Below are 18,531 nucleotides of genomic sequence, written 5' to 3' on the forward strand. Positions count from 1 at the left end.
TAGATTGTACCTGTTTTTTAGATTTGGTTTAAAGGCATTGAAATATAGGTCTAACTCTGATATTCACAGCTCTGTTTTTCCAGCTGCTGAACATTTCCAGCCCTCAGGTACTCAGCAGACACTCCAGACACTAAAAAATCTGTATTACTCTCAGTTTGTTTGGTATCTTGGCAAAATAACTTAAAACAGAAGCTTTTGTTTAGAAATCTTTAAATGCCAGGCTTCAAACAATGTAAACGTATCATCTCCCAAGACAAGGCAACTTTAACAACTGATGTATCAGCACTAATATTTAAGCAACACGGAAACTGACCCCTCTGCCTCATCTATGAACATACCTTGCTAGCTTGCAAAAGTGTCAATACATAAATGACAGAGTACACGCACCTTTGACCATTAAATTTTGAAACTTCTTCACTTTGAAATAAAGCCTTCTGCACTCTAAGTCTTATTCCAGTTACCTTTTTTGTGTGTGTATGATTAACCATCTACAGCTAATCCTGAGAAATTCTGGAACTACTTTTCAGAGGAGAAACATTTTATTTTTCATGCTCACTATCACTCACAATTTAAACACTTGTCATTATGTTCCCTTCCGATACTTGAGCTCCCTGAACCCATGATTCTCTATGATGGTAACTTTTCCATGACAAAGTACTACAGATCACACTTGCTCCTACATTTTCACAGCAGTTTGGGATAATTTTTGAACACTATCTGGTAAAGACACCACCAATCAGCTTTTTTCTCCCCAGGTCAGAAATGACAAAAATATTTTAGGTGCAATTGCATAAAAATGTAACATTCTTCAATTCATCAAGAACACCAAAAAAGGAGGAAAATCAAAAGTACTGTTAAATGAACAGGTGCTTTAAAATAAGGACTGAAAGAAGGACATTTTGTATATGTGATAAAAACCCACTATAATTCTGCATAGTGAAAATTCTCAAGACCTCTACTTGACAAGCCTTAACTTCTCTATTCTAGTTGCAAAAGAATGGTTAGTTTTTATTTCTAACAGAAACAGGGAAAAAAACTCACACAATTAGTAGTAGTAAATACCATGCTTATATCAACTACCAAGCAATTACAGTGAAACTATGAACAAGAAGTTAAAATTTTAAACAATCTTTTGGAATTCATAAAGGGCTGCAGAACTATTTAAAGCCTGAAGTATCACTAAAAGAAGGGACTGGTTCTGCTAGAAACACAGCAATCAGAATCTATAAATAACCATCAGGAAGCAGATGCTAACACTGCCTGCACTGGTCTTCAGAAAATTCATGAACTTGGTAATCAGTTTCTATATTCAGCCACAGTGGGGAAAAAAAAAGCATTACAAATGAGAAGCACTTCAGAGAAATCTTTAGAAGAGAACGGAAACAATTTGAAGGAAAAAAGCTCTGAAGCCATTAACAGGAGAGCTTATCTTAATTACTTTTAGAATACCTACATTTTATCGTATAGCTTGAGCTTAGAAAAGGCTTTTGAGCTTCTTTTTTTAACCACAAAGGCCAAAATTCAGGATTCTATTCCCACCATCAGAAGATGAAGGCTTCAGAATTCTCCCAGAAGTGGACTCCACAGGCAGATTCACAATATGGAGATGCACAGGTCACAAAACCCTTGGATTCAGAGATATTTTAGCAGAAGTGATACAACTCACACAGAAGGCGCCTCAAGATCAACACACAGCATAAGAAAACCCATTTCTCCCCTGAAACCTAGGCATTCTACTGGAAAGGGGATGAAAGATGGAGATGAACGTTTGGAACGCATCTTCATTACAAGCAGCACCAGATTTATACACTGCTCCTTCCACTTTCTCCAGGCTCTGTATTTGTCTAGGCAGACCCAAAAAAACCCCCACCACATCATTCTACAACAGCCTTGAGACTGGTAAAAATGTTATTCAAAACCAAGTCACTGCTTTTACATGTATCTGGAACGAAGGCACATACTAACTAAACCCAAGAAATACTTCCAGCTTTGTTTGGAACTTGAACAGACACAGCAAAGCCTCACTGACTGATGCGGTGAGATACACCCAGTAATTCAGTCACCTATGAAACAGGAGTGAAGACAGGATGACACAAATGTATTTCTACTGGTCTGAATCCAAAGTCATGTCTGCCCAACCAGAATTACTATTGCCTAAACTTCATAAGCTATACTTAAGCTTCCCCATTTTCAGATATATCTCAGATAGGAATACGATCACAGACCAGCCTGGGATGGAGAATCCAGAATTTTTTATTTCTACGTGCCCCAGCCCTGAAAAAACAAACATACAAACAAACCTGGAAAACATTGCTGAAAATCTCATTTATGTATTATCAACTTGAAGCAGATGATCTGAGGGTAGTGAGACACTAGAACAGGTCGCCCAGAGAAGCTGTTGATGCCCTGTTAGGGTCAGGCTAGATAGAGTTCTGAGCACCTGGTCCAGTGGAAGGTGTCCCTGCCCATGAAAGGATTTGGAACCAGATGATCTTTCGTATCCTTCCAACCCAGACCACTCTACCATGCGATAGAATCTAGAGATAGAATTCTATCTGTGATTCCTTGAGACTATCCACCTGGAGAAGAAATGTACCATCTATTGCAATTGCTCTCCATGCTACTGAAGTGGCATGCACGTAAATTTTATGCAGGTCCACAAAATTCATTGTATTAAGATTTCTACTGTATACTAAAATTAGAAAAACTAGTAACAAGATGAAAAACAAGTCTGTCTTTTGTAGTAGTGTTCGTCATTGCACACCAAGTACATGTGAGATTTCTACACTGAAGCATTAATAATTATTTCAAGATTATATTTTTCTTCTTTTTCTAAAAAAAACCACCTAGTCAGAAATTATGGAAACAAAATTATAATCTGGCATAGTTTGAATAAAATACATTAGCAACCCTACTTATAAGAATTTAGATTTAAATCTACACTCAGGAATTACAGCACATATCTGCACAGATTGCAAAATAAATCTTTACTCAGGAATTCTGAATTTTCTGAATTGTAAGTAATACAGCTGTTACAAAATGTTTTTTCAAGTTGGAAAGTTTGCTTTTTTCCTTGACAGAGCATGTTGTCATATCATAAAAGCAACATACTTGCCATATTTTGTCAGACACTAAAAAAGGATACTAAACCCCCAAGCTTGATTCTATGAAACAGATTGATGAAGGACTGTACTGCACAGAAGCTGTACCATCAAATGGAGTACTCTGAGCAGCGAAGCTATTGAACATCAGAGACCTTTGAAAAATATGACTAACAAGCAGTAGAAAAAACAGCTAGAAGCTGATTTTATGGTCTGACTGACAGCTCTTAGCACACTAAGTTTCACAGTGGAAGAAAAGGCATTGCAAATTCTCTTTCCTTGGAATTACCTGTATTCCACTGAACACAAACAATAAAACTCAAGTAACACACAGAAGGTAACTCCTCGCAATGAGAACACTTCGAGAACTCCAAAGATTTTAACAAACTCTATTTCTTAAGCATAAAAAGTAGAAAAGACAGACTAAATTATCTCTTTCTCTTGCATTTTCAAAACTATTAAAAAAAAACCAAACATCAGTAACACCAATACAAGAAAAGGTATACTGGAAAAGTATATTCTTCTTAGAGCATTACTGTCTGTTGTATCATCACTTTTCCTTTGTTCATATTGTTGTAAAGCATTATACATCTTGCTTTAATTGCAATTGTGAAACCTAACTATGTAAAAGCATAGGATTTGTACAAGGCATAACTGTTTCCTATCTCATAAAGTCAACAGGAAAATACTGCACAGTATTTTAAAAAAATTCTTCAAATCATGTCAAAAAAAAGCACTTCTTAGATCTTCATCAGGTCAGTATCATGCCACAGGGACAACAACACATTTCAATTACAATTTTAAATAATAATATATATTCACATTACATTACAAATAAGAATTTCTTTAAGCACACACAGAGAAAACACAATTTTAACTGAAAATATTATGAAAGATAGAAGACAGTATATGAAAGATAAAACATTTTGAAACACAATTAATGCAGGCTCTCACCTTCGGTGGAAGTCTGTAATTCTCTAAGATCTTTGCAACAGCAGATAAAATACCACACATGAGTGCAGAAATCAGCATCATCACTCCAACTGCTGTTAACCAGGATATACTGCAGAAATAGCACAAACTTTCTGCTGATGTGCATACAATTACATGAACAGCACACAGCATCAGACACATCAAGTAAAACAGCAGAGAGAACAGTGGAGGGGAGAGGGGCACTTCAAATTCTGCCCGCTTGCTCAAGGCTTTTGGAACACTGAGCAAAAGCAGTATCAGAACCTAGAAAAAAAAGGAGAATTAATACTTTGAAAATTGGGGTTAGCTAAAGCATACGGTAAGAATTCACATAAAAAATCATGCTGTTGTCATCCACGCCACTATGCTAATATGCATACTTTATAAAAAAAACTGTGAAGAATTATGTTGGATTTCTTTTCCCACAGTAAGATATTACCATATAAATGGGAGAACCCAATATTGTCTTTTCATTTATTAAGGGCTTAAACACACAAGTTCCCAAGTTTAATAAATCATCATCTGCCTCCTCATTTGTGGCAACCAATGATATGTATGACCTTCATTCCCTGTAAAAGATCTTGAACTCCCAGTATCAAAATAGTTCCTAAGCAAAAAAATTTGACCCATCGTTTGTCACCTGTAATTGCCTGAAGTTAATACACTCTGTGAAAGGCAATTTATTTCCTGTATGAGAAATACATATGTATGAGATCCTGCTGAGCTAAATAGCTTCCCAAACAAGGGTAAGTTCTCATACCATCAAACAAGTGTATGCTGAATTTCTAGTTTATGAATTCTCCCAGTACTTCTTGTATCTCTCCTGATCTTAGTTGAATTTATTGGTTTTACTTTCACTTTGCTCTGACCTGCACAGAGATCAAGCAGAATTCCAAGTTTTCTCTTACATAACTGTGGCAGCAAAGATGAACAACACAAAGAAACTTTCTGCAACTCATACACAAACCTTTACCAAAAAGTGGGAAATTTCAGTCACACACTAAAATGTTTGCAAGCTGCAGAAATGGAGCTAGGACTAGACTGACCTCAACAGCTGGTGCTAGAGCAAGATTAAAACAAATCAAAACAAAAACAACTATATCAGACCACTGTAAACCTGTAATTTTTCACTGTCACTTGTGAAGACCTATGCCTAAAATTTTTCCCACACTACAGTGAGACATAGTAGACAAAAAAAAAAGCTTTGCAATAGTCTGCTGTTTCTTCATATTCTACTGCATATTTCATTTGGTTATGAAAATATGCTGTTTTGAGTATCACACTGGCTTACTGGCTTAAGTCTTACATTTCAGCCCATCACTTAAAACCAAAACAGCACTCATGGCAGGAAAATGCTCAAACTGCAGGTATCTACCAAACTAAATTTAGGTCTTTTGAACAAATGCACAGTTATCAGTTCATGTCTCAGAAGTATTCTCCTCATCTGAAGTACAGGATAAATGGCATTTATAGCAGAGCATAGTTTGAAGAGACATCTGAGTTTCTCTAAGGTGGAAAATCGATATCAAGACAAAACCATTTTGGAGAGCAAGGCAGTTTCTTTAGTGTTGCACTGGAGAAAATAAATAACTCCAGCCATTTTGCTGGAGTCTTACAGCTATGCTGAGCATACACTTCTCAACAAAAATTTCTGCAGTTAGTAGCTGCATATTTCTTTGATGAAGACTGACTGTGTATAACACCTAGGATTAGTTTTCAAGAAATAATAAGCATCTACAACTGCAGTCCAAAAAAAAAAAAACTGTAAAGTAGTAACTGTCAACAACTTGAATGCACAGGTTCTGAAAATAAAGGAACAAAGAAAGATATGCACCTTCAGCTTTGCACTGAACTTTGTCCACCTCCAGATCTTCCATCTGTAGAGCAGGAACAGAACCTACCATCCCATCTACCCAAGGGCACCGTGGAACTCATTCCTGTGAAGTGATCAGCAGAGTGACTAACCCCACTGAGCAGTCTACCAGAAAGCCATTTCAGAAGCACTCTGTATGCAGAGAGCAGTGCATGGGAGACAAGGCACAGAGCCCTGCCAGGACAAAGGAGACCCAGTGCTTGAGTTTTCCCCAAAACATCACTTGGAGAGATCCACTTCAAATTAAAGATATGGTATATCTTATCCTTGTAACTACAGGAGATATGAAGAGGTAACTCTACATCAAGTATTTATTTCAGGGCTCTAAACCTATCAGTACAAGGAACAATTCCTGCAACTGTGAGAATTTTCCATATAAGGTATTACCTGTTTGGAGCAGCTATATTCAATATTAGATAAAGAGGAACAGCTAGGGATTTACTTGCCAGACTCTTTTTCTTTTTCCTAATGCAGTAAAGTCACGCAAAAATAGAAGGCTAACTAATATGGGAGTAATTAAAGTTGTAGCACATCTGCATATCTACTGTAACTAGATACACTAAAATGTAAGTAATTCATATCAAAAGCACTCTTGAATCATTTTAAATGCCAGATTTTACTTTAAAAAGAGTATTGATCAGGCAAGCAGAATGTCAGCCAACCCTAAGAACCCATATTCAGTAATTTTCAAGACTAGTAAGTGTATACATTACATATCCAACACCAAGATACTTTACTTTTGTGCACTTAACTTTTACACAGAAAAGATTTTCATACCTCGATGATGATCACAGACCCCACCATCATTGAATACATGTCATATTGTGCCACTTGTTTGCTTAATGAAGAACTCAAAGTCTTGAGGGCCTCTAAGTATTGCTTCAGGACCTTCTTGCCAAGATTTAAGAGTATTTCTGAATTATTCCCCTCTAAATACAGTTTGATCCAATTACCATGGGATTTTTCTGCTATCTTAAAGTGTTCATATCCAGGATCTGGAGAGAAAGAGAGAAAAGAAAAGAAGCCAGAGGGTCCATAAACAAAGATTACTTGGAGATGTGATCATATTTTTATATTTGCTTGTATAATGTATAAAAACATGTAATTGCTATGGCAGTTGAAAAGCTTTTCATGGGTACAAAATTACACTATCTTTCTGCAGCAATACCAGTTACTTGGAATAAAAGCAATGAATTCCAACCTAATAAACTGTCAAGACCGCTAACAATTGACAAATTTATTAGAATAACCATTCATTTTTACAAAATGTTTCCAGGACAAACAATTTAAATGCTTCAGATACTGCAGGGGGAAGAAAGCAATGCTGTCCACCGGAACACATCATATAAGCTAAATAGGAATTTATCAAATAGCTGATGTCTAGGGAAAACACCAAAGGACACAACACACACGCCACATCAGATGGTAGTACAGGTTGGATGAGAGGATGGTGAAGGTGGACTGAGAACTAAAAGAAAGGCAGAGCTCAGAAGGTTTTAATCAGCAGTGTAAAGTCTACCTAGCTGGAGGCTTGTTAGTAGCAGCGTCCCGTAAGGATCGACATTGGGTCCAAAGAAGTTTAACTTATTCACCAACGTCTTGGATGAAGGCACAGAGGCCTCCCATGAGCAAGTTCCCTAATGAAGCAAAGCTGAGGGGATGGCCAATACCCCAGAGGGCTGTGCAGCCCTTCAGAAGTACCATGCCAAGCTGGAGGGACAGGAAAAGAAACATCTGAAATTCAACAGAGGCAAGTGCAGGGTAATCCTCCTGCACCTGGGGAGGAACAACCACAGTCACCAGCACAGGCTGGGGGTGACCTGCTGGAAGCAGCCCTGCAGAGAAGCACCTGGGGGTCCTGGTGGACAACAAGCTGTCCATGAATCAGCAGTGTGTCCTGGGGGCCAAGGCCAATGGGACCCTGGGGTGCATTAGGGAGAGCATTGCCAGCAGGTTGAGGGAGGCGATCCTGTCCTTCTGCTCAGCCCTGGTGAGGCACATCTGGAGTTCTGGGCTCCTCAGGACAAGAGAGACATGGAGCTCCTGGAGCAGGTCCAGTGGAGGGCAACACAGATGATGAGGGGGACCAAAGCATCTCTTCTATAAGGAAATGTTGAGGGAGCTGGACCTCTTCATCTTCAAGAAGAGATGGCTGAGAGGTGGACTTCATCAATGTCTGTAAGTATCTGAAAGGAGGGTGTCAAGAGGATGGAGCCCGGCTCTCCTCCATAGTGCCCAGCAACAGGCAGGAGTCTGCCTGTTGACAAGAGGCAGCACAGAAACACACGAAGTTCTACCTAAACATGAGGAAGAACTTTTTTACTCTGTGGGTGGCTGAGCACTGGAACAGGTTGCATGGAAAGGTTGCAGAGCCCTTTTTTCGAGATATGCAAAATTTTTCTGGACGTATTCCTGAGCAATGTGCTGTAGGGGATCCTGCTTGAGCAGGGTGGTTGGACTAGATAACCTGCAGTGATCCAGTCCTATTTTACCTAATCTGTGATTCTGCTTTTCAAATACTGATCATTGACTACAGTATGCATTCACAATACAAATTCAGTTCATAACACATGGAAAGCAAGAGCATAATTTTCAGGAACTCACAGCTCACTGGAACTTATGGTATGCATGAATATTCACATTTATCTGCATTTTTTTCTGAAAAACAGATGTTTAATTTCACTTCACACTAATAGTACTTGCTATTTCCCTGTAATTTGATTTGAAAGGTAATGATAACTTAAGTACAAAAAGTCAATTTGGAAACTTTATATAACATGCAGTTCTTCCCTTTTTAGCTTAAAGTAGGGTGAAACGTTTGCTGTACAGTTTCAGACAAGAAAGGTTAAAACAATGAGTGAAATAACTTTGGTGTCACAAAGACTTAAGTTGTGGTTCTTTTTCACTCCTTGTAGATGAACAGTGTATTCTACTAGGAAAAAAAACCCCACTTTATTTTTTTTAAGCCTTTTCAGCGAACGTGCATTATTAAATCTAGAAACATTTTAAATTCTACTTCAAGTGAATGAAGCTGAATGAAGTATTTCTATTCTCAATTCGTATGGTCATGAAAGAATTGTGCTTACTATTTTCAAGTCTCTTATCATACAAGACATTTCATCATCTACTGTGGGCTGAATTCAAGGTGAGAATTTTAAAAGGCAATGTTTAACTCAAAATGTCCAGTCTGTTTTCCCAAGACTTCCAAGGCACGCTGACCCTGCTATGCAGGGGACTTGCAGGAATCTGCCAGAAAGCACAATCCAGCCAGCAGCAAACACCTGTATATCAAGATAGCTGCCAGTGCACACAGAGGATTTTATTTCCTTCCTGTAACTCTTTTAACTTCCCTGTAAAGTTTCTTGTTCAGTATATTTGAAATAAGAGTTAAATATTCATACGTTTGAGAACATCCATAAAGGATCATCTAAAATGAGCTTTAATCAAACTGAGATTTGACATGACACTTTTTCATTATACAGAAGACTGAAATGACTTCAAGCGATATTTTGAAACATAAATAAATTCCCTCCACATCTTCTGCTCCCCTTTCATGCTTCTTGACTAGTCTCCCTCTTCAGCCCCTTCAGTATTTTTATTTCATTCTCATATATTCCTTTCCATGCTAACTGCCCATCAAAACCATGGTGTCCATGCTATGAAAGATGACTTTTAGCCAAACTCTCATGAATGAATTAAAGATCTTTCAGACAGAAATAGAAGACCATGGCTGCCAAATTTCATTGGAGAACTCCATTCATATTGGTTCAGTGGCACATCTATATGCAGAAGGCATAGAATAATAAGGGTCATGGGCATTAAATTGTTGGAGACGCATTTTGGTAACACGTAGGTAATATCGGTAAGTCACTCCCATACAGGATACTTATAAAACAAGTCAAAATTGAAGCAAAATCCAAAGAAAGCTTGCCTAGCCGCATATTTCACAAAGCACTGGCAATGTTTTACTTGCATAGTATTACATTAGCAATTTCTGCTTCAGCCTCACTACCATATTATCACAACCAGATGGATAAGCTTTGCAAGCATCTGTTTGACAATAACTTCACTTAGTTCCAGTCACAGGCAGCAATCATTTAAAAAGAGTTATAAGAAAGAATGAATAATGTAAAAGTGACTTCTCCAGTTTCAACATATACGAGTCCCAGTAAAAGTCAAATTATTTTAATCTAATACAAGTTCAGGATCAGTCCCAAACTGAAAAGCTTGCACTCATTTTAATAACACCAGCCAACTTGCTCTCCAGCATGACTATTCATTTCACTGTAAAATGCCTTTCAAAGAAGAGGTCCTAATTTTATCATCCAACTACATGTTCAGAAGTTCAGAACACGAGGGAAGCAATGCTAGATACCTAGGCCTGCCTATCTTACACTGAGGTATGAACTTGCTCAAAAACCCAAAGTGTGTTTTTAGATAATTCTTCTTTCAGCTTTTTAATTTTTGCTGGCTATTTTTGTTCTCCTTTTTCAGACTTTTTCTTTAGCTGCATGTATCCACATCTATCAAAAGAAAACCTCATGCCTCACATTACAATTTATTAGCATGTTTCAAAAATAAATGTTTTAAATAATAAAGCCCTTAGTCAACCTTCAAGTTTCTCATGTAAAATTTAATTTATTTGACGATATGTTTAAGTGTGAGGATTCTTTTGAACCTCAATAAAGCAAACCCCAAGTCCCATTAAATGTTGTGTAACCTCTTTGTTTGAAAATGTGTGTTTATATGAACAAACACTGGGTGAAGTTACTTGTAGGAATCCATAAAGTTAGAAGGTTTCAGGTTTGTGGGAAAACAGACAGGCCTCAGTGCAGCAGAGCTATGGATATTGCTGATGCATCTTGTTAAGCTGTAGTGAAGACGTGAGGAATAGAACAATAGAGCTATGTATTAGCGATTCAGAATAACTTTCTAAGTTGCAAAAAGTTTCTATAGCAAGGTGGAATTATGAATAGGGTTTTATGCTTTGTTTTCTTATAAATAAACAAGCAAGTATTGTTTTAACCCCAGCTACGTGTGCTTACGTTGATTGGATAGAATCACTGTCAATATGCTTTCTCTCTGTGTTATTGGCTAGGATGAGTATTTGGTGATTTGTAACAAGTGAATTTCTTTGGCTTGCTGCCTGGATGCGAACTGTCAGGATCTTTGCATAGACAAAACTATGTATTATAAAGATTCTAGAAAATAAACGGTTCCAACGCATCCATCAGTAGTCCCGTCCTGTTTGTGTCTGTTTATAAACTGCCGGCGCAGTTACTGACCTGCCCTCATTCTGCTCTTTATTTTTTTAACAGATATATTTAAAACACACTTGAAGATGAAATTTTTGTGTACTGTCACAGTTTGTTCTTAATATTGGAGTAGCTGAATTCAAGGAAATCCATAGCTTCTTTATGAAACGGCTTGTTAAAATCATTCTGCCTTCCCATCTGACAGCAATTCAACTCAATTGACAGCTGACTTTGTATCACTGGGTTAAGAAAGAAAACCAATATTCCACCAAAAATGAATGTACATTTTATGATATAGCTTAAAATGGGTGAGTCTTTTCCTGACTCAGTCATCATCCTCATGGTCCCAACAGCTGGTGCTGTAATTCCTGCGCTGTAAATTACAACACTGGACAGGATTTCAAGAGTCAAAAATATATTTTTTTAAAAGCAGCAAGGCTTATGCCTTGCAAGCATAGGCATTTCTCTTAGCATTGAAACTGAAATGTTTTGATCCACTAGTTGTTACTGGAGGAAAAACAGCACTGGAAAGCTTGAAACTGCAGCAGCAGTTTCAATATGAGTGATGTCCAACTAAGCAAATGGGAGTGACGTCCAGCTGAATCCAACAATGTTTTGGGGTTTCTTTCACTCAAAAAAACTGGCAGAAGACCTTGTCTGTGGAATTCAGAAATTATACAGCTCAAGAGCTGTCAGCACAACTCTGCTGAGTGGTCAGATGCTCTTCAAATACAGATTAAAAAGTTCTGAGTAGGGTGAGTTAAAGAAGATTGCTCAGACCTGTGTCCAGTCACGTCTTGAATGTTTACAGGTATGAAGCCTCCACAACCTCTCTTGCCAACTCATTCCAGTGTTCGACAGATCTTACCTAGAAAGGTTTCCTCCAAATTTTTTGAGGACCACCAATTAGACCCTGGTCCCATCTTGTTTACTGCCTCCCATCATATATTACCTACATTGATAAGACCCCTCCTAAACAGTCCTAGCACCCTCAGCCCCTCCTCATATGACAGACATTCCAATCCCTTCATCACCTTCATGACCATGCACTACACTTAATACGTTACATCCACTAAATTATGGTACTGAGAAGCCCAGCACCAGACCCAAGACTCCTGATACCCGCTCACCACAGCTGATACAAGAGGCATGACTGACCAGCCGATGACTGTCCTCCTAATGCCACCTTGGATGCTATTGCCCTTCCTTTCACAAGGGTGCTCTGCTGCCTGATATTCAACTTGGTATCCCCAGTCACCCCGTGGTGGTTCTTCCAGCTGTCTCCAGTCAGCCAAAACCCAATCTGCTATGATACATTGGGATTACTTCTTCCCAGCTGTAGGATTTGGCATTTCCCTTTGCTGAACCTTAAGAGGTTCCTGTCAGCCCATTCCTCCAGGCTGTCAAAGTGCTTCTGAGTGGCAGGAGACCCACCTATTGCATCAAGCACTTCTCCCAGATTTCTGTTGTGTCCTTCCCTTGCTGAGATGCCACTTTGACCCACTGGCCAGATCATTGATGAAGATGTTGAATAGTTATGGCTTGAGTTAAGCCCTGTGGTTGACCACAATAGCCTTCAGGGGGACTTTGTGCTGCTGATCACATTCACATGAACCCAGCAGGTGAGCCACTTTTCAGTCCATCTCACTGTCCAGCTATCTAGCCTGAAATGCAACAGGATGGCTGAAGCACCATATGAGCACCATGGATGGTGAAAGTAAGACCTCCTCTACTTGTCTGAAAAGCTACAAATTCCTTACAATCCAACTGTCTGCCCTAGACGCCCATAAAATATTGCCCATGTTGGTATGTGCACTAATCCTGACCCAGAAGTTCTCAACTATTTCATCATCCACTCCCAGAACAGCTACATGCCTGTCACCACTCTCTCACATAAAGGTAAATTTTCCCTCCTCACATTCCCAACTTACAATCTTAGAATTGTAGAATTATTCAGGCTGGAAGTTGCTTTTAAGATTATCTCATTCATTGCCAGCACTGTTAATGGAGACATCTTTTGCTACATCACCACTCATTATTGGTTTCCCATTAGACATTAAGCCACCAACTTTACAGACATGCAGCCGATTTCTTATTCATTACAGAGTCCATTTGTCAAACCATATCACTCTAACAACAGCAGCACGAATGTTTAGGGAGGCCTTACCAAAGGCCTTACAGAAGTCTAAGTAGATGACACATCTTTGGTCCACTGATGCACTTACTCCATCATAGAAGGACACTAAATTAGCTAGGCTCAATTCTCCCATGGCAAAGTAGTGTCAGTAATTTCCAATAACCTTTCTGTCTTCCACATGTTTTAATACGTCTTCCAGGAAGATCTGTTTTGTGATCTTAACAAGTACAGAGGTGAGGCTGACTGGTTAAGCAGTTCCCAGAATCCTTCTTTTTACCTTTTTTAAAGAGCAGGCAACCTTCCTGAACATGAATCAGATTACTGAATATAGTAACTCCTCTGCAAGGTAACCTCCTTCTAGGAGAATCCTGACAGATGTGTATGTTCCTATAGTGGGATAATAGGATGGCATTTATCTTCACTTAAAGGCCATGCAAAACAAATGGCCATCCATGCAGGCTCTTGAGTTACATATGTAAGTCGCTGAGTTAGTGACATTGTCTTTAGTACTTCTAGACCTGAAGTATCAAATCAAGCATCAATGAAACAACACTAAACAAACAGAACATACTGGTTCCCTGCCAGTCTTAACTGAACAGACCAAAGCCTTGCACACCTAGGACACTAAGAAAAACAAGACCCCCTCTAAGAAGTCAACAGAAACAGGGGAAATTGACATTAGGACTCTGTAAAAAAAGCTTGATTTGCAACATGTTATTGAGACTTTCCATTATTGAAAGGAGAGAAAGTCATTGTGGGTGCTTTGCCTCCCAAACTCTTTCCAGCATGGTAGCACCTCTAATAAGTTTGCAGTCACAAGCAAGCACCATAAAAATTTCTCACATTTTTATCCTCAGCAATTTTGACCTTCATTTCTCAGATGAAAGCTACAAGTTGAAATTAAACTGTTCCCAGACAAAAAATAAAATGAAAATGAACATATAAACAAGAAGCTGGTAGAAACTCCAGCCTGGTTCATCAGTGTTTGCAGAAATACTGTCAGATGGAGTTTTGTGATGGCATTTTCAGCAACACAGTCATATCCTGAAACCCCTCAACAGGGCAAGTTCCTCACTTGACACAACTGGGTTAAGTGAAGAAATTTGTGCAGAAGAAAAATGCCAGAAGAGATGGAGCATGGGTCCTACTACAGGCATCTTGTTGCTACAAGCAGAATTTGTTCTGTTGAGATTCCTGGACAAGGTTTAATTATGATTAGAAGCTGTGATGTTGAAAGATAATTGATTCTTGACCTAGAAGAATCATTTTGCTAAAATCTACATTGGTATCCACTTTAATTATTCCTAGCAGTACAACACCTCTGCATTCTCATCTAGTTATTTTAACAATTCAACAGATTACAAATCAACTGACAAGCTTCAGAGTCACTTTACGACAACATCACCTAATGTCAATGGTAAAATATTCTCCTTCACCCCCTGACTCAATTTTTTTAACAAAATTATCATATTCATTATTTATACTGCAGTTTGTATCATGCTTCCTAATGAAATACAACGTTTTGCTAGGTTTGGTTTATTTTTTCTACTTGTTTTTAATTCTTTCCTCCAAATAAACACACACACACACTCTCCTGCATTTTAATAAGCAGTTCTCTAGGTTCTCATTTCAAGTAAATACATAAAAATGAAAAAAAAAAGATAACTTACCCTAAATTATCTCCCAGCTTTACTTGAAGCATCTTTTTATTTAAACTAGAAAACTCAGTCCATTGTGTTAATTCTCCAAATAGCTCAGAGTCAGTGCCCTATATAGAACACCTCAGAAAGAGCAGTTATGAAATCACTGAGATTTAACTACACTGGCAGTTTTACTTTAATCGTACTCCATCATTATTTTTGCTCTTTTGCCAACTAGGAATATTAGTAGTCATTAAAAAAATTAGAAGCAGTATATCAAAGTAGGTTGCAGTAAAGATTTAATTCAGTACAACTGCTCTGAATACTGCTCTCAAAAGAATAGCTAACTTGCAGTGCAATGTCATACTATTGAATTTAGAAGTCCAAACTGTTTTATAAACAATCTCCTTTTAGTATATCTGCAACATTTTTTAGCTAATTTACCTTTTTCATATGCAGGCGTATTCTCTTGCAGCAATCTGCTAAGCTGGAACCCATTCAAGTGCACAAAACGTAGCTGTTCTCTCATTGTCTTGCCTCCAACAACTGGCAATATAAGGTTCCCAACACTGTTTCTTGAAATTGGTAGGCCAAGACCTATTGCCAGTGTGCTAGCTAAATCTGTTTGCTGCACATGCTCAGGTTGGGCTGGAGGAGCTAGAACGAACGAAAAAAGAGAAAGAGAGAGGAAAAGAAGTGTTTCAATAACAAGCCCATTCTATTTCTCCAGAGACAGCTGGCACCTTTTTAGATTCAAAATTGTTTCATTGGTGTTAGATCAGCTATTTTAAGTGGTCTACAGAGAGCTGACTGATCTTTCTCAGCTATCCTCTGCTGCTGTAAATCCAATATTTATTAAATTCTTAGCCAGTGCCATTCTTCAACGCTAATAACTACTGTAAACATAAAATAAACGTTATACAAGTAGAAGTAAGAAAACAGATGGTCCAGGACATCACCTTAATATCAAATTGCAGCCTACATCCTAAGACAGTTTTGTAACTTTAACATTAGAAATAATAGAAAGCACTGCAGTAGGTCTATTTAATATATGAACAAAGAATGAGAACCTAAAATAATGTTGACAGCATTCCAGAAGCATCTTGATATAATGACAACAGCTCAAGATTTAATTAATATCATGTTGCTAGGAAAACAGAATTAGACAGCAGGTAAAGAATGTTGAGGTTCCAAATCTATGGCTACCTGCAGGAAAACCTAGTGATTTTTTAAGGGTCCTGTGTAAGATTCCATTAACTTACTGCAGTTATCAGGATTAGCCTTCAGTCCCACAGAAATCTACAGACATGAATGATTTTATTAACATAAGGAACCATCTGTTTAAGATTGTTTTGCCAGCTGTTTCTTTTCATGCTGAACTAGTTATGTAACAGTGTTTTTCTATATGCTTTTATTTCATCCTCTTTGTAACTCCAAGCATTGAGTGTTTTGACTTAAATGCAGTATAGAAAGAATTCTATATAGTCTTCATTCCTCTCAAGGCTGCTTTTAAGAGCATTAAAATTTGCCTGATTTCTCATCTAGCTCTGATTAATCCCATACTTGTACAGAATGCCATCTATAATCCGTAAAGCTTCTTTGCGTGAGTGCCTGTATGTCAGCAGTTTTCAGATTTTATCTTTAAAGGCAAGTTCTTAACTGGTAAAAAAAAGCCAAACTACCCAAACACATTTAGCCAATCATGGGTGACACATCTCTGTAGAAAGCTATACAAGTAATACTCTCACAGCATACTAAATGTAAAAAGCCCACAGGATTACTATTTTGAGGTCTACCAAATTAACCACAGTACATTTTGTTTACAGTAGGATCATAAGGAGCAGTCACTAGAATCCTGATTACTGTACCAATGAAAAGTAAACTGCTGGATATTTACAAAGGCATTAGAAATCACAAATGCTATCCCAAAAGACAGGTAAATAGATACATTTCACTGAATTGTAAGAACTTCTCATTCAGGTTAAACCTCACAGAAACTAATTCCAATGAACAGGAGACTGCATTTACAGATCTATACTCTTGTGGCCTGGCCGTCAACACATGCTAGTGAAACTCATAAAATAAAAATTTAGCCAAGAGTTTTGATCCACTCTTGACTTTGTTTTGTTTACAGACCTGAGAAGAGGTCAAGGACTCCTCAAGCAGTGCTTTCTACTGCAGCTGGATAACAACTTTACAAACAACAGGAAAATCTACCTCCACCGTGCTGCAGGAACTTCCAGCAAGATAAATAAAACAAGTCTCTGCACACAGGTTTTAGAAGAAAAGAAATCACATGGAAATGAACAAGTGGCCGAATGAAAAGCAGAAGGGAGTATTATTTTGAGAAAATATTCACTCCTGGTATAACTGTATTCCACCGATCCACTCAGTCAAGTTTGTTTAAGCACAACTCTACAAAGTAGATTAAAGATTCTCTACCACCCCATTTCTTTATTGCCTCTTGCCTTTAACTGTCTGGTTTTAGGTTTTTGTCATTACCTACAAGTAGAAAATCAGCTTTAGAACCATGTGAACTCACATCAATTATATAAAATTAAGCAGCCTGTACAGTAAACAAACTCATGGTCCATATTCTATCCTTAAGACTTAGCAATCAATAGTCATGTTATCAGTGCCATCACCTCTCACCCTTTCACAAGGGTCAGATCAATTTAATGTTAAAAAATAATCCTATTTCCAATAGTCTCTAGTCTCCCAAGGGCTTTCTTCCTCCTTCTGGGGGACTTGTGTGAGAAATTTTCATTCTTCTATCCTAGCTGTCTGAGAGAGAATAATAGAGGCCAAGGAAATATTCTGGCCATGAAAGACACAGTTTTAACCCACTTCAAATAGGATTTTGGATCTACACCTATTCATTTACCATTAGCCCAATATTCTGACAACAGATCTCATTAGCACTCAACATTTGGATAGGACCGTGCTGTAAAAGATTATCATCTCAGAAATACACAATTCTCTCACTGGTTACAAAGCTTCATTCACGATTCTCGATTTCACCAAGATACAGATGCTAACTTTAGCTGAAACCAGAGTTTTAGATCACACAGAATGGGCTTCCCAAATAAATGTAAAACAAACGAAAGCACTTTTCAAAAAGAATTCTAGCATAATATAAACTAAGAGTTGCTAGTGTGTTCTTGTCCTGGTTTCAACTGGGACAGAGTTCATTTTCTTCCTAGTATCTGATACAGGGGCTATGTTTTGGATTCAGTATGAGAATAATGTTGATACCACACTGATGTTTTAGCTGTTCGTAAGAAGGGCTTACATTAAATCAAGAACTTTTCCACATCCTGTGCTCTGCCAGCGAGCATGAGAAGTTGGGAGGGAACACAGTTGGAGCAGCTGACCTGAACTGCTTTGAGGAATACTCCAAACCATAGCACATCGTAGCCAGTATACAAACCGGAGGGAGTTGACTAGGGGCTGTGGATTGTTGCTTGAAGGTGAGCTGGGCACCAATCAGCAGGTGGTGAGCAATTGCATTGTGTATCACATGTTTCTCTTGGGTTTTATTCCTCTCTCTCCC

At 38.1% G+C, this 18,531-nt stretch overlaps 1 protein-coding gene across 2 annotated transcripts in view; it reads right to left on the reverse strand.

The window, feature by feature from the left end:
• Nucleotides 1–18,531, reverse strand: part of PIGG (phosphatidylinositol glycan anchor biosynthesis class G) — an 82,502-nt gene that overhangs the window by 58,523 nt on the left and 5,448 nt on the right. For both annotated transcript variants that reach the window (XR_004082502.1, XM_031063193.1), the window contains exons 5-7: nucleotides 15,423–15,635; nucleotides 6,724–6,941; nucleotides 4,056–4,337 (exon numbers count right to left, since the gene is read on the reverse strand). Coding sequence is in view for 1 of the 2 variants with exons in the window: in XM_031063193.1 (XP_030919053.1) it covers nucleotides 4,056–4,337; nucleotides 6,724–6,941; nucleotides 15,423–15,635 (713 nt within the window). In the remaining variant the exon portion in view is untranslated. The remainder of the gene's footprint in view (nucleotides 1–4,055; nucleotides 4,338–6,723; nucleotides 6,942–15,422; nucleotides 15,636–18,531) is intronic.

The sequence above is a fragment of the Geospiza fortis genome, unplaced genomic scaffold (assembly GCF_000277835.1).
Source record: "Geospiza fortis unplaced genomic scaffold, GeoFor_1.0 scaffold274, whole genome shotgun sequence".
Taxonomy (NCBI): Eukaryota; Metazoa; Chordata; class Aves; order Passeriformes; family Thraupidae; genus Geospiza; species Geospiza fortis.